Raw genomic sequence first — 14794 nt, forward strand, 5'->3', positions numbered from 1 at the left:
ATGTATGTAAACATATAACAAAATGTGGAAAAAGTCAAGGGGTCTGAATACTTTCCGAAGACACTGTACACAATATGTTATTTATTAGCCCGTCCTTTCGCTGTCTCCGTCAGGATAACCGGGAGCGGGAGCATAAAGAGGCGGCCAGGCAGCGGCGTCTCAGAGAGCTGGAGGAGAAGCGCTTTGCCTGGAATGCCGACCAGCAGCAGGCTGCTGGCGCAGGTAATGGCGGCTTCGGCCGCAGCAGCAGCGAGAACGACATGGATATGCTCACCAAGGAGGGCCTCCTGGACTTCCTCCAGCAGCGTCCCGCCAGCCCCCACAGCCCCCTGGGTCGTTCAGCCAGCGCCCGTCGCCACCGCCACACCGTGGCCGCCATGGCCGACCGCGAGCTTAACGAATACCTGGAGCTGTTCGGCAGTGACACGGCACTACCAGCTGACTATGCCAACAAGTTCAACAGCCTGCCGCGCTCCGGCCGCACCCTCCATCGGAGAACCGCCCCCTGTCTTGTGTCCCAGGATGACAACCACAAGCTGGGGAATGGGCAGCAGGTGCTGGCCACGTCACACCGGGCTGAGACGGAGCCCATCAGCCCCTTGGCCATGTACTCTTTCACAGGCTTTAATGCCAACGAGGAACCGTATAACAATAATAACAATTACACGACCGTGTCCGAGGGGAGCTATCTGCCTCGCTCATGTCAGAACCGTAACGTCTTTCAGAAGACGCCCAACCCCGGAGCGAGCGTCACGGCACACATGAACGTCAGCGTGGAGAGGCACACTCTAGTCCTGGGAATTCAACAGTTTGACCTCCCCAGTCCGAACAATAACACAAATCAAATGCACTTCGTTGACCACAAAGACTTGGTGGTAGCGGACTTGGAAATGAAGACGGAATCTCCAAAGACACTCCTTTTGAATACCCCTCCTCCTTGTCCAAAGAGTTTGGAAAGAGGACCAGAGCCTGTGGCGTGGGGAGGTAAAATGCCGTCCTCTCAGTTTGTGGTTGGCTCGCTTCAGAAGGAGGAAGAGGAGGAAAGCAGCATCGTCTCCTCAACCACCTGTGATATGCCCCTCCCTCTTGACCCCTCTGTATCCAATAAGAAACCGGTGTTCTACATCTTAGACTGCACAGAAACGGACTGCTCCGTAGCGCTTGACTACTCTGACATCGAAAGCTCGCCTCTAATGAGGGAAGGATTGGTTCCTGATGTAAAAAACACTGACTGCAACAACATCCAGGGGAACCTTCGAGACCCCAGCTCACTATCCTCCAACTCCAACTTTGATTCCACATCCAAAAACGATCAGTCCGTCTCTGCCTCCACAAATGAGCTGTCGGTGTCAAAGTCCACAGACGAACGTGCCCCATCCGTTGGCTCACTCGTCACCACGGAAGAGGGGGACACAGATAGCTGGGACACGGCAGAGGCTAGGCAGGTGGGCGAGAAAGCTGTACAGACATATAGCCATAAACCAACAAACACCAAGACCAAGAATGTGTCAAAAGTTTCCAAAAACAGCAAAGTGGGTTGCGGCGTCAGGATATTGAACACCACTGAGAACCACGGCATGCGGAAGGTGGTGCCCATCACCAAGCTAAGCCGGACTGGCCATAATGCCAGGCGGGTGGAGAGACGCGCCGGGGGCCATGAGGGTGCCAGGCAGCCGCTCATCGACAAGAGCACCCCAGCCAGGGAGAGGGGTGAGAAGACCGGTTGGCCCGCCCGCCACTCCAGCTTGCCCCCAGAGACCAAATCCCAGGGGAATGCTGGCTTCTCTGGCTGGGCACGTGACCTCAACCTGCGAAAGCCCTCCTTCCGCAAGCCCAGCGCCAAGCCGCTGAGGAACCTGTCCAAGGCACCGCCGGAGGAGAAGATGTGCCGCTCCACCATGAGAGCCCTGGCTGCTCAGGCCCAAGGTCAGGTTAGGACACCCTCTGAGGCTGGCGCTCCCGAGACACCTACTCACAGCTCCAAAACCCCATCAGCCACCCTGCCTGGCTGGGCACGCAACACTGTGGCCTCCTCCTCTCGGACCACCAAGAAGGAACTCGCTCCAACCCTCTCCAACCCCCCGACCCCCTCCAGGAGCCCCTCTCTCCTGTCCCGGAGCAGCTCCCAGAGTCAAGCACCCGCTCGGCCTCAAGCCGCTGCCACAACCACACCTCCTGCCAAAGGGGGGCAGCATTCACCCCGGGGGGAGGAGAAGGAAAAGGCCCAAGGGGGTGGTCTGCAGAGGGTGCAGAGCGTCAGGGCATCAAGCCGGGCGAGCACTCAGCGTAGCGACACCCCCCCATCGCCGCCCACCCGTGGGCGCTCACGCAAGAGCAGCAGCTTCTCCGAAAAATCTGTCCAATCCACTACGTCATGTAGGACCATCAAGCCCACCTGGAAGTAGAACTCAAATATAGTGGAACTTGATTGGAGCAAGAGAGGAAGAAATGTACTATGGTTTTCCCCACATACTGTAGACTGACATTTTGTGTCCTCTTTCATTAGCTACTCTAAGACATCCCACCTCATCCATATCAAGTCATTATACAGGGCTTCGTCAACACGTATTGTATGAACTGCAAAAATATATAATGCACTGTATAAGATTATTTCTTCATGAGCCCACGTTTGTTTTTGAGCATTCTTCACGGGGAGACAGAACTGACAAATGGCAAAATCCCCCTTTTTTCCTTCTTTGCCTGCGTTGTGGTCTTAAACTCTATTTAATAAGGTATGTCAAAAAAGAAGAAGAATTATTATGCTTTAGTTTTACAACCCATTTTAAGATGGTGTTTACATGGTATTTACTTAAAAACGATGTGGTAGTAACAATGGATATTTTCTGGTACTCACCTCAAAGAATTCAACACTATTGGTAATTTACTGTTACCAAATGGCACATAGCGACACGTGTGTCAACGCATCTCGTGTGATTACTATGCAATTATTAGATAATTACCATTTAAACAAGTACTTTCTAGGTAACTACCTGGTAAACAATGACTGTAAAATGAAGTGTTACTGAAAACCCACTACTGAACATGCTTGAATGCTGCTAATTAGCTTTGACAATTTGGGGACTGTGTTAGTGTCTTCATTCAGGGTATGAGCTTTGTAAGACGCTGCCTTTCTGCTGTTGTGATTGTGACTTTGATTTCCGTGGTTCTCTACATTCCTTTATACTGATTTAGTCTGAGTCTGATCCAATAGGGTTCATTTGGAATTGGCAAAAAAGAGCTGGTCCAATCAGTGTCTTCCCAGATACTATGTGCGGGACAATAATGAGGGGGGGGGGGGGGGGGGGGGGGGGGGGGGGGGACGGAATAAGAAACAAAGAAACAACTGTTTTCGTTTTCCGTTTGCACTAATGAATATGACCCTGGCTCAGTGTCATTGTACTCCTCAGCAGCTGGCCACTGAGTTCCTTTCCCGCTCCACTGAAGTTATACCGCGGTTATACTTGACATTGCAAAAATAGTATATAGTAAAAAAAATCCAAAATAAAAGGCCACAGAAGAAATGCCCATTTAATCCAACCGGGTATCCGGGTTTCCGGGGTTAAGATAAATAGACATTATTGTTGATGTGCTGCATCGTCTTGGACAAAATTATATGTGTAGTCAGACATTAGGAAACTGAACTATATTTGAATTCTAATGTCAATGAAGTTGAAGAATTTTGTTTTTCACTTGTTTTGGATATCTGGTTGTCAGTGTTTGATTGAATCAGGTATCCTATTGTGTACTGAGTCAAGTACATTAACTATTACTATTAGCAAGTACAGAAAGTTATTGAGTCATTATCCTCTGTTTATGATACTCCAGTTAGTCCTTTGGTATGATTCCACTGTAAAGTTTTACCTTTACCTCTTAGAATACAGTACATGCCAAGGGTGTACTTTGTCATGCAATGCATTTTCATGTACTTGTGGTACTTTTGACATTTGTATGTATGTATCAATAACGAGCAATGTTTCTAAATGCTCTTGATAAAACACCTCCATTCAAGCATGGAGTAGAAGTGCACACAAAGGAAATATTTTTCCTGCTTTATGCTATAGCTAGACCAACACTAACGCTATGAAAAACAACATTGAACATGTAGCTCTTCAGACTGAAGCAACACCCAACATGGTGTTGTTTGTCTCTGCGTTTTGTCACAATAATCGTCTTTGTAATCCTCAACTTTTTTACTGTGAATGTTGTCATCTCCTGATTTTTGTATTACTTGACATTGTGTAATTGTGTTCCTTGACTGCCATCGGTCGTGATCAAAGTAATACTGTAGATTCTTCAGCCCTGCAATTGCTCCTCACTACACTGGTCCCATATCAGTTTGTGCTGTCTTGTTGACTTCTATGGTCATTGGCAAGCCAGCACAAACAGATCTGGAACCAGGCCAGCTTGTCACACCAGTTGCCTTTCAAACAGCGTTGTGCCATTGACATAAACAACAACAACTAGAGTGCATTAACTTGAAGCTTGATGTTGCCGTCCCATAATCAGTGTCTCCTAAATTGTAAATAAGAGTAGAAATCCTCCCTTACCTTCCATTGCACCTACCAAAATAGCTATTAGACTGGATAATACAAATCACGGGCTTAGCCAATTAGCTGTCCACTCTGTGTACATAGTGTAAAGACATACTATTTTTGATTATACGTAGAGCTCGCAAAATGTTTACACGTAGAAAATTCTATATGGAGGCTTGGAAGTAGTGAAGGTGAAAGGATTCTGTTGACAAGAGGAAATGGTTAACCAGACTTTTTCCTTTCTTGAAATTGTCACAATGAACAGCATCGTTGTTCACAGACCACACATTGAGGCACTCAATTCAACTTGTCTTGAGGCCCGTAGGGGCCCATAGGGCTCTGATCAAAAGTAGTGCACTATATAGGAATAGGGTGCCATTTGGGACGCCGGCCTACGACATGGCTAATGACTAAAGAGCGAGACACAATGCTCCTCTCTCTCCCTCTCTTTTCCCATCTACAGTCACAGTCAAACTGTATGATAGATCTCTTGTCCACCAGACTTAACACAATGTCCAGTCTTTTACAAGGATGGTCTTTTACAAGAGCGGCCTCCCACATCTTATCGCACAATGCCTCCTGCTGCTGGGCTCATTTTAAGAGGGGCATGTCGACAATGGGTGGTCTTGCGTCAGAGCCACTAAATACGGTGGGACTTCAATACGGAATGTCTACCATTGCATCCACCCACCACTCTGCCGCCACTTCCTTGTTATGTGATGGTAACCATGACATCCCGGTCCAGCAGCTCAGTCAGGACGCTGTGGGACTGAACACTAGAAGTGGTCCGTCTGACTAATAGCCTTAGCCTTTCTAAACTTAGGCCCGACTCCTAATCATGACAGAGCAGGGGCCTGGGAACCCAAAACGGTGTTGAAACATTTGTCCAATGTTGCCCAACCCAAACCGAATGGTGGCGATTAAGATTTTCCCGTTGATTGATTGATGTTGGTGGTTTTTCAAGCCAACTCGAGAAGTTGCACGCACACAATACAGTGACTTCATCCACAGTAGGCTACAGTTCATGTTCACCTTCAAATGTTGACCTTAAATCACAGTGTGAGCTATTGGCATGGATTCCTAGGTGATGGTGCTTGTGTGTTGGAACTGAAAGCAAGGAGGAATGTTTTCTAGCCTGATCCCAGATCTGTTTGTGCTTTATAGCCAACAATATGATTGTTGTCATGGCCTGACAGCACAAACCATTCCGGGACCAGGCTTGGTGTTTTTTACTGTTTTAATGTGATTCTTTATGGGGATCAGACTACGCATATCTTAACTGGAGTTCCCACCACTTTATATAGCTGCTCCACTTAATTGCCTTGGTTCTGCTTTGCCGCCTTCTTCTCCAAGTAACTGTCTTCGATGTTAATAAACTCAAACTTCTACCTGGAGAAAAGACTAATCACTAGACTACACAGGGCTGAATATTATAATGTTATTCTACAGCACTGATCATTTTTTAAAGTTATGATGTGAAACAAAATCAATAAAATCACCTGATGCTGTGTCACTTTGAAGCCGTGAAGCTTTTTTCTCTGTCCTTCTCAGCCTTTTTCCACCAGGAATGGACATTGTTGTGAATCTGAAACTCTACATGGATCATATTGGTTTTTTGTATGCATTCTACAAGGGGCTGTTCTAAGCAGACATACTGAGGACTGTGCTACAGTGTGCTAGACATTTAACCCCCTTTCTCTCATCTGTTTTATTAATTAAAGGGAGAGTAACCAATCATGACGTGGAACATGGCCAGCTGGGCCATGTTCAGTTGCCAAACATTCTCGAATGTTGCAGATTGAAATGCCATGCATATGTGATTCCTTATTCTACATGTTAGAGAGGCATGTTTGTTCTACATAGCCTATTTCTATCTGAACGTTCCAAAACGTTGCGTCCTGCTAATTGCGTCCCTGGTCTTTACGACATGAAAATGCTGGCAAACGTTTTGGGAGAACTATCCCTTTAAGTAGTCTATTAACACCCCCTGAATTCACAGCTCTGTAACATATCAGTGGTAAAAAAATATAATGGAAAAGCAACAAAAAAATGATATATAAGGGTACGGATAGGGTACAAATTGTTCCCTGGGGTAAAAAAATATCAAAATACACATAATGTACATTTAGAGGTACACATAATCTCACATGGTACTGATGGGTACATGTGCAGATAACCTTGTATAATGGTACATTTTTGTACCCTATATTTTGAATATAAAATATACAATCATCCCACTCTACTGTGAGGCTATTTTTCTGTTGTTTTCAAAAATACAAATGTACTGTATTTTGTGTTTTGTTTTTTGGCTAATAGAGTACAAAGAGAGACAGCTTTGCCTTCCTGGTTATTCCCATCAACTGAGTGATCAATGGGTCTGGGGCGATAACTCTATCAAAGGCTTTAGATAAGTAATCAAAAATGAGAGCTCAGTAAGCATGTAACTTAGGACATGTCCAAAATAAGTGGGCCAACGTCCCCTCACCCTGCTTGCACCTCTCACACAGTGGTGAGGTGTCCAGGAATATTTTATGCAGTTTTGAGTAACGTAACCTGTGTATCACCTTAAACTGAACAGGGTTGTGTCTGGCATTTACGGAACTGTGGTTTATATTCCTGAGAGCTTCTACCCAGTCCTCATCTGAGATTTCTGAACCAAGTTCCTGCTCCCAAGCCCTTTTAACAGTGTCTGTAGATACCTCTATGTGGGTCTGCAGCACATCATAAAGTCTAGAGACCGACCCTTTTGAATGAGGTTTGACAAGGATAAAGCTATCTAATGTAGGATTATTTGGCTAAATGCCATACTGTGGGATACAGTGGGGCAAAAAAGTATTTAGTTAGCCACCAATTGTACAAGTTCTCCCACTTAAAAAGATAAGAGAGGCCTGTAATTTTCATCATAGGTACACTTCAACTATGACAGACAAAATGAGAAAAATATACCCTTTGTTATATACCCTTTGTTGGCAATGACAGAGGTCAAACGTTTTCTGTAAGTCTTAACAAGGTTTTCACACATTGTTGCTGATATTTTGGCCAATTCCTCAATGCAGATGGTTTCATCTGACCATATGACATTCTCCCAATCTTCTTCTGGATCATCCAAATGCTCTCTAGCAAACTTCAGACGGGCCTGGACAGGTACTGGCTTAAGCAGGGGGACACGTCTGGCATTCAGATCTAGGATGTGTTATTTTAGTCTTCCCTTTATTTTTTTGAGCAGTGTATTTGATACACTGCCGATTTTGCAGGTTTTCCTACTTACAAAGCATGTAGAGGTCTGTAATCATAGGTACACTTAACTGTGGGAGATGGAATCTAAAACAAAAATCCAGAAAATTACATTGTATGATTTTTAAGTAATTAATTTGCATTTTATTGCATGACATAAGTATTTGATCACCTACCAACCAGTAAGAATTCCGTCTCTCACAGACCTGTTAGTTTTTCTTTAAGAAGCCCTCCTGTTCTGCACTCATTACCTGTATTAACTGCACCTATTTGAACTCGTTACCTGTATAAAAGAAACCTGTCCACACACTCAATCAAACCGACTGGTAAATTGGCTAAATGTCCTAACCGACTTTCCAAAACTATAGTAACAAGAAATTTGTGTAGTGGTTGAAAAACTAGTTTTAATGACTCCAACCTAAGTGTATGTAAACAGTCGACTTCAACTGTATGTACAGTGCCTTGCGAAAGTATTCGGCCCCCTTGAACTTTGCAACCTTTTGCCACATTTCAGGCTTCAAACATAAAGATATAAAACTGTATTTTTTTGTGAAGAATCAACAACAAGTGGGACACAATCATGAAGTGGAACGACATTTATTGGATATTTCAAACTTTTTTAACAAATCAAAAACTGAAGAATTGGGCGTGCAAAATTATTCAGCCCCTTTACTTTCAGTGCAGCAAACTCTCTCCAGAAGTTCAGTGAGGATCTCTGAATGATCCAATGTTGACCTAAATGACTAATGATGATAAATACAATCCACCTGTGTGTAATCAAGTCTCTGTATAAATGCACCTGCACTGTGATAGTCTCAGAGGTCCGTTAAAAGCGCTGAGAGCATCATGAAGAACAAGGAACACACCAGGCAGGTCCGAGATACTGTTGTGAAGACGTTTAAAGCCGGATTTGGATACAAAAATATTTCCCAAGCTTTAAACATCCCAAGGAGCACTGTGCAAGCGATAATATTGAAATGGAAGGAGTATCAGACCACTGCAAATCTACCAAGACCTGGCCGTCCCTCTAAACTTTCAGCTCATACAAGGAGAAGACTGATCAGAGATGCAGCCAAGAGGCCCATGATCACTCTGGATGAACTGCAGAGATCTACAGCTGAGGTGGGAGACTCTGTCCATAGGACAACAATCAGTCGTATATTGCACAAATCTGGCCTTTATGGAAGAGTGGCAAGAAGAAAGCCATTTCTTAAAGATATCCATAAAAAGTGTTGTTTAAAGTTTGCCACAAGCCATCTGGGAGACACACCAAACATGTGGAAGAAGGTGCTCTGGTCAGATGAAACCAAAATGGAACTTTTTGGCAACAATGCAAAATGTTATGTTTGGCGTAAAAGCAACACAGCTGAACACACCATCCCCACTGTCAAACATGATGGTGGCAGCATCATGGTTTGGGCCTGCTTTTCTTCAGCAGGGACAGGGACGATGGTTAAAATTGATGGGAAGATGGATGGAGCCAAATACAGGACCATTCTGGAAGAAAACCTGATGGAGTCTGCAAAAGCCTTGAGACTGGGACGGAGATTTGTCTTCCAACAAGACAATGATCCAAAACATAAAGCAAAATCTACAATGGAATGGTTCAAAAATAAACATATCCAGGTGTTAGAATGGCCAAGTCAAAGTCCAGACCTGAATCCAATCGAGAATCTGTGGAAAGAACTGAAAACTGCTGTTCACAAATGCTCTCCATCCAACCTCACTGAGCTCGGGCTGTTTTGCAAGGAGGAATGGGAAAAAATGTCAGTCTCTCGATGTGCAAAACTGATAGAGACATACCCCAAGCGATTACAGCTGTAATCGCAGCAAAAGGTGGCGCTACAAAGTATTAACTTAAGGGGGCTGAATAATTTTGCACGCCCAATTTTTCAGTTTTTGATTTGTTAAAAAAGTTTGAAATATCCAATAAATGTCGTTCCACTTCATGATTGTGTCCGACTTGTTGTTGATTCTTCACAAAAAAATACAGTTTTATATCTTTATGTTTGAAACCTGAAATGTGGCAAAACATACACTTAGATTGGAGTCATTAAAACTCATTTTTCAACCACTCCTCAAATGTCTTGTTAATAAACTATAGTTTTGGCAAGTCGGTTCGGACATCTACTTTGTGCATGACACAATCATTTTTCCAACAATTGTTTACAGTCAGATTATTTCACTTATAATTCACTGTATCACAATTCCAGTGGGTCAGAAGTTTACATACACTAAGTTGACTGTGCCTTTAAACAACTTCAAGTCAAGTTGACTTCAAGTCAACTTCAAATACACTCAATTAGTATTTGGTAGCATTGCCTTTAAATTGTTTAACTTGGGTCAAACATTTCGGGTAGCCTTCCACAAGCTTCCCACAATAAGTTGGGTGAATTTCGGCCCATTCCTCCTGACAGAGCTGGTGTAACTTAGTCAGGTTAAGCAGCCAACAAGTGCTCAGCATATGTGGGAACTCCCTCAAGATCGTTGGAAAAGTATTCCAGGTGAAGCTGGTTGAGAGAAAGCTTTGCACACTCTTGGCAATCATCAAGGCAAAGGGTGGCTATTTGAAGAATCTCAAATATAAAATATATTTTGATTTGTTTAATATATGTGTTATTTCATTACATATGTGTTATTTCATAGTTTTGAAGTCTTCACTATTATTCTACAATATAAAAATAGTAAAAATAAAGAAAAACCTTTCAATGAGTAGGAGTTCTAAAACTTTTGACCGGTAGTGTATATTTCGCCCCCTCCCAGTCCTTTCTCCACACAACTTCATCTAAAATTGTTTAATGAGTTTCCTGTAAACAATATATATTATATTCCTTCTATTTTAGCCAGGTAAATACTAATTGTCTTTTATTATCTGCTAAGCCATTACAATTATAACTGGCTATACTTATTTCACCATTTACAATAATGCAATACAAGTTTCAATTCTATTTATCATAATATATGTTTGTAAACTTTCAATTAAAAAGTAACATAATGATTGAGTGTCCATATAGCTGTACCATGGTTTTTGCACTGCCACTGAATAAATCTCCAATTGTTCTCCACTATTACACCCTCTAAAACCTCCCCCCATCCCAAGTTGGATTGTCATTCCAGTGACTGGCAGACCACCCGTCCACCTGTATCCTAGGGCGTTTGAGAGGTGGGGACCCATCCTTTAAAAAGTGCCACCTACAGAACAGAAGCAGTTTAACTGCCAAAAGCGTTTCCAAAAGCACTCACCTCAATTCTATTGTATAGTTATTTAAAAAATGTCTATATATTAAAACTCTTGCATATCTCCATTTATTTCTACAATTAATGAACAATATGTGTAATAATGTTGGCAGTCCATACAAAGGATTGTTACCTATAACCAGGATTGACTTTGTATTTGACAAAGTATTGTGGCACAAAATATTACCTGGGTCATCAAGGTTCTCGTTAGCAGCTTGTATATTATGCTCACCCAACTTGGGGCTTTGGCTTTGTTGGACCAACCCTGCCAGGCAGGCTCAGACTCGGGGGGGCAGTGTTGCTTTAGTGGGTCTCTGAACGCATTTATCGTTCCATCTTGGCTGCATATAGGCTATTTGCAGTAGACCTATGAAACAGATAAGGACTTCTCCTTAGTGTGTGGATCGCCCAGGAGGGTGTATAGGGTTGGGGAGCGTTCCATCATGATTGGACACTAAATAAATCATTTATACTGTATTTATAATCTATTTTAAATGTATATCCCATGTATGCACAACATTGAAAGCGCTCTGTCACAACTCCTGCTCACAGACACACACAAATCGGCTCTGGCTTTTGCAACCAATTTTACTCACTTACCTCCACAAATTCCAAAACACAAAAAACACACACCCCACCTTCCATCACAATACACTCACACATATCCACATAATGGATTGTCTTGGCAAAGGAGAAATGCTCACTAACAGGTATGTAAACAAACTGATTTTTTTTGAGGAAAACGTTTTTCATGCGTATAGTATAGAACATTTCTGGGATCTTTTATTTCAGCTCATGAAACCAACACTTTACATGTTGTGTTTATATTTTTGTTCAGCAAATACAGTTGAAGTCGGAAGTTTACATACACCTTAGCCAAATACATTTAAACTCAAGTTTTTCACAATTCCTGACATTTAATCCTAGTAAAAATTCCCTATTTTAGGTCAGTTAGGATCACCACTTTATTTTAAGAATGTGAAATGTCAGAATAATAGTAGAGAGAACTATTTATTTCAGCTTATATTTTTGTAGTTCTGTTTCACCAGACCAGAGGACATTTCTCCAAAAAGTACGATCTTTGTCCCCATGTGCAGTTGCAAACCGTAGCCTGGCTTGTTATGGCGGTTTTGGAGCAGTGGCTTCTTCCTTGCTGAGCGGCCTTTCAGGTTATGTCGATATAGGACTTGTTTAACTGTGGATATAGATACTTTTGTACTGGTTTCCACCAACATCTTCACAATGTCCTTTGCTGGTGTTCTGGGATTGATGTGCACTTTTTGCACCAAAGTACGTTCATCTCTAGGAGACAGAACACGTCTCCTTCTTGAGCGGTATGACAGCTGCGTGGTCCCATGGTGTTCATACATGCATACTATTGTTGGTATGTGGTACCTTCAGGCATTTAGAAAATTGCTCCCAAGGATGAACCAGACTTCTGGAGGTCTACAAAAAAATTCCTGAGGTCTTGGCTGATTTCTTTTGATTTTCCCTTGATGTCAAGCAAAGAGGCACCGAGTTTGAAGGTAGGCCTTGAAATACATCCACAGGTACACCTCCAATTGACTCAAATTATGTCAATTAGCCTAACAGAAGCTTCTAAAGCCATGACATAATTTTCTGACATTTTCCAAGCTGTTTAAAGGCACAGTCAACTTAGTGTATTTAAACTTCTGACCCACTGGAATTGTGATTAAGTGAAATAATCTGACTGTAAACAGGACTAAATGTCAAATTGTGAATAACTGAGTTTACATGTATTTGACTAAGGTGTATGTAAACTTCCGACTTCAACTGTATACATATGTGATTCTTCCATTCGTCCCCCCCCCCAAATTTAGTTTTGGAAAATATTTTCTTAACTCCATTCCCTGAACGGCATTGTTGGTTAAGGGCTTGTATAAAGTAAGCATTTCATGGTAAGGACTACAGTCATGGCCAAAAGTTTTGAGAATGACAAATATTAATTTCCACAAAGTTTCTTGCTTCAGTGTCTTTAGATATTTTGGTCAGATGTTACTATGGAATACTGAAGTATAATTACAAGCATTTCATACGTGGCAAAGGCTTTTATTGACAATTACATGAAGTTGATGCAAAGAGTCAACATTTGCAGTGTTGACACTTCTTTTTCAAGACCTCTGCAATCCACCCTGGCATGCTGTCAATTCACTTCTGGGCCACATCCTGACTGATGGCAGCCCATTCTTGCATAATCAATGCTTGGAGTTCATCAGAATTTGTGGGTTTTTGTTTGTCTACCCGCCTCTTGAGGATTGACCACAAATTCTCAATGTGATTAAGGTCTGGGGTAGTTTCCTGGCCATGGACCCAAAATATCTATGTTTTGTTCCTCGAGCCACTTAGTTGTCACTTTTGCCTTATGGCAAGGTGCTCCATCATGCTGGAAAGGGCATTGTTCGTCACCAAACTGTTCCTGGATGGTTGGGAGAAGTTGCTCTCGGTGGATGTGTTGGTACCATTCTTTATTCATGGCTGTGTTCTTAGGAAAAATTGTGAGTGAGCCCACTCCCTTGGCTGAGAATCAACCCCACACATTAATGGTCTCAGGATGCTTTACTGTTGGCATGACACGGGACTGATGGTAGAGCTCACCTTGTCTTCTCCGGACAAGCTTTTTTCCGGATGCCCCAAACAATCGGAAAGGGGATTCATCAGAGAAAATGACTTTACCCCAGTCCTCAGCAGTCCAATCCCTGTACCCTTTGCAGAATATCAGTCTGGCTTCTTTGCTGCCCTTCTTGACACCAGACCATCCTCCGAAAGTCTTCACCTCACTGTGCGTGCAGATGCACTCACACCTGCCTGCTGCCAATCCTGAGCAAGCTCTGTGTTGGCGGTGCCCCGATCCCGCTGCTGAATCAACATTAGAAGGCGGTCCTGGCGCTTGCTGGACTTTCTTGGGTGTCCTGAAGCCTTATCACAACAGTTGAACCGCTCTCCTTGAAGTTCTTGATGATCCGATAAATGGTTGATTTAAGTGCAATCTTACTGGCAGCATAATCCTTGCCTGTGAAGCCCTTTTTGTGCAAAGCAATGATGACGGCATGTGTTTCCTTGCAGTTAACCATGGTTGACAGAGGAAGAACAATGAATCCAAGCACCACCCTCCTTTTGAAGCTTCCAGCCTGTTATTCAAACTCAATCAGCATGACAGAGTGATCTCCAGCCTTGTCCTCATCAACACTCACACCTGTGTTAACGAGAGAATCACTGACATGTCAGCTGGTCGTCTTGTGGCAGGGCTGAAATGCAGTGGGAATGTTTTTTGGGGATTCAGTTCATTTGCATGGCGAAGAGGGACTTTGCAATTCATCTGATCACTCTTCATAACATTCTGGAGTATATGCAAATTGCCATCATACAAACTGAGGCAGCAGACTTTGTGAAAATTAATATTTGTGTCATTCTCAAAACCGTTGGCGACGACTGTACACCGGTTGTATTCGGCGCATGTGACAAATACAATTTGATTTGACATGGGTTGTATTAGTTACTGGTTATTTCAGCCCTCAGGAAGTTTGTAATCAAGAGGGAATTCTGTCCCATAAACTACATAGCTACAGTACATTTGGTATCAGATATCAAAGAATTGCCATGTATATTTGTGTGGGGTAAATTAAATGTTATTGTAGTGAAAGCTTATTTATTCAACCTTATTTTCAGTAGTCTTAACTGCAGACATTTGTATTTTATCATTTAATTATAAGAATACATTCTATGTAAAATGCAAATAAATACTTTTTAAACATTAGACTGGTTGTTACTTT

At 42.8% G+C, this 14794-nt stretch overlaps 1 protein-coding gene across 1 annotated transcript in view; it reads left to right on the forward strand.

Annotated features, from left to right (window-relative positions):
• LOC110498672 (FH2 domain-containing protein 1-like) overlaps positions 1-3304 on the forward strand; it is a 40287-nt gene extending 36983 nt beyond the window's left edge. The window contains exon 11 of the mRNA XM_021575316.2: positions 114-3304. Coding sequence (XP_021430991.2) covers positions 114-2405 — 2292 coding nt within the window. The 3' untranslated portion in view covers positions 2406-3304. The remainder of the gene's footprint in view (positions 1-113) is intronic.
• The last annotated feature ends 11490 nt before the right edge of the window (positions 3305-14794 follow it).

This window comes from Oncorhynchus mykiss, chromosome 19 (genome assembly GCF_013265735.2).
Source record: "Oncorhynchus mykiss isolate Arlee chromosome 19, USDA_OmykA_1.1, whole genome shotgun sequence".
Taxonomy (NCBI): Eukaryota; Metazoa; Chordata; class Actinopteri; order Salmoniformes; family Salmonidae; genus Oncorhynchus; species Oncorhynchus mykiss.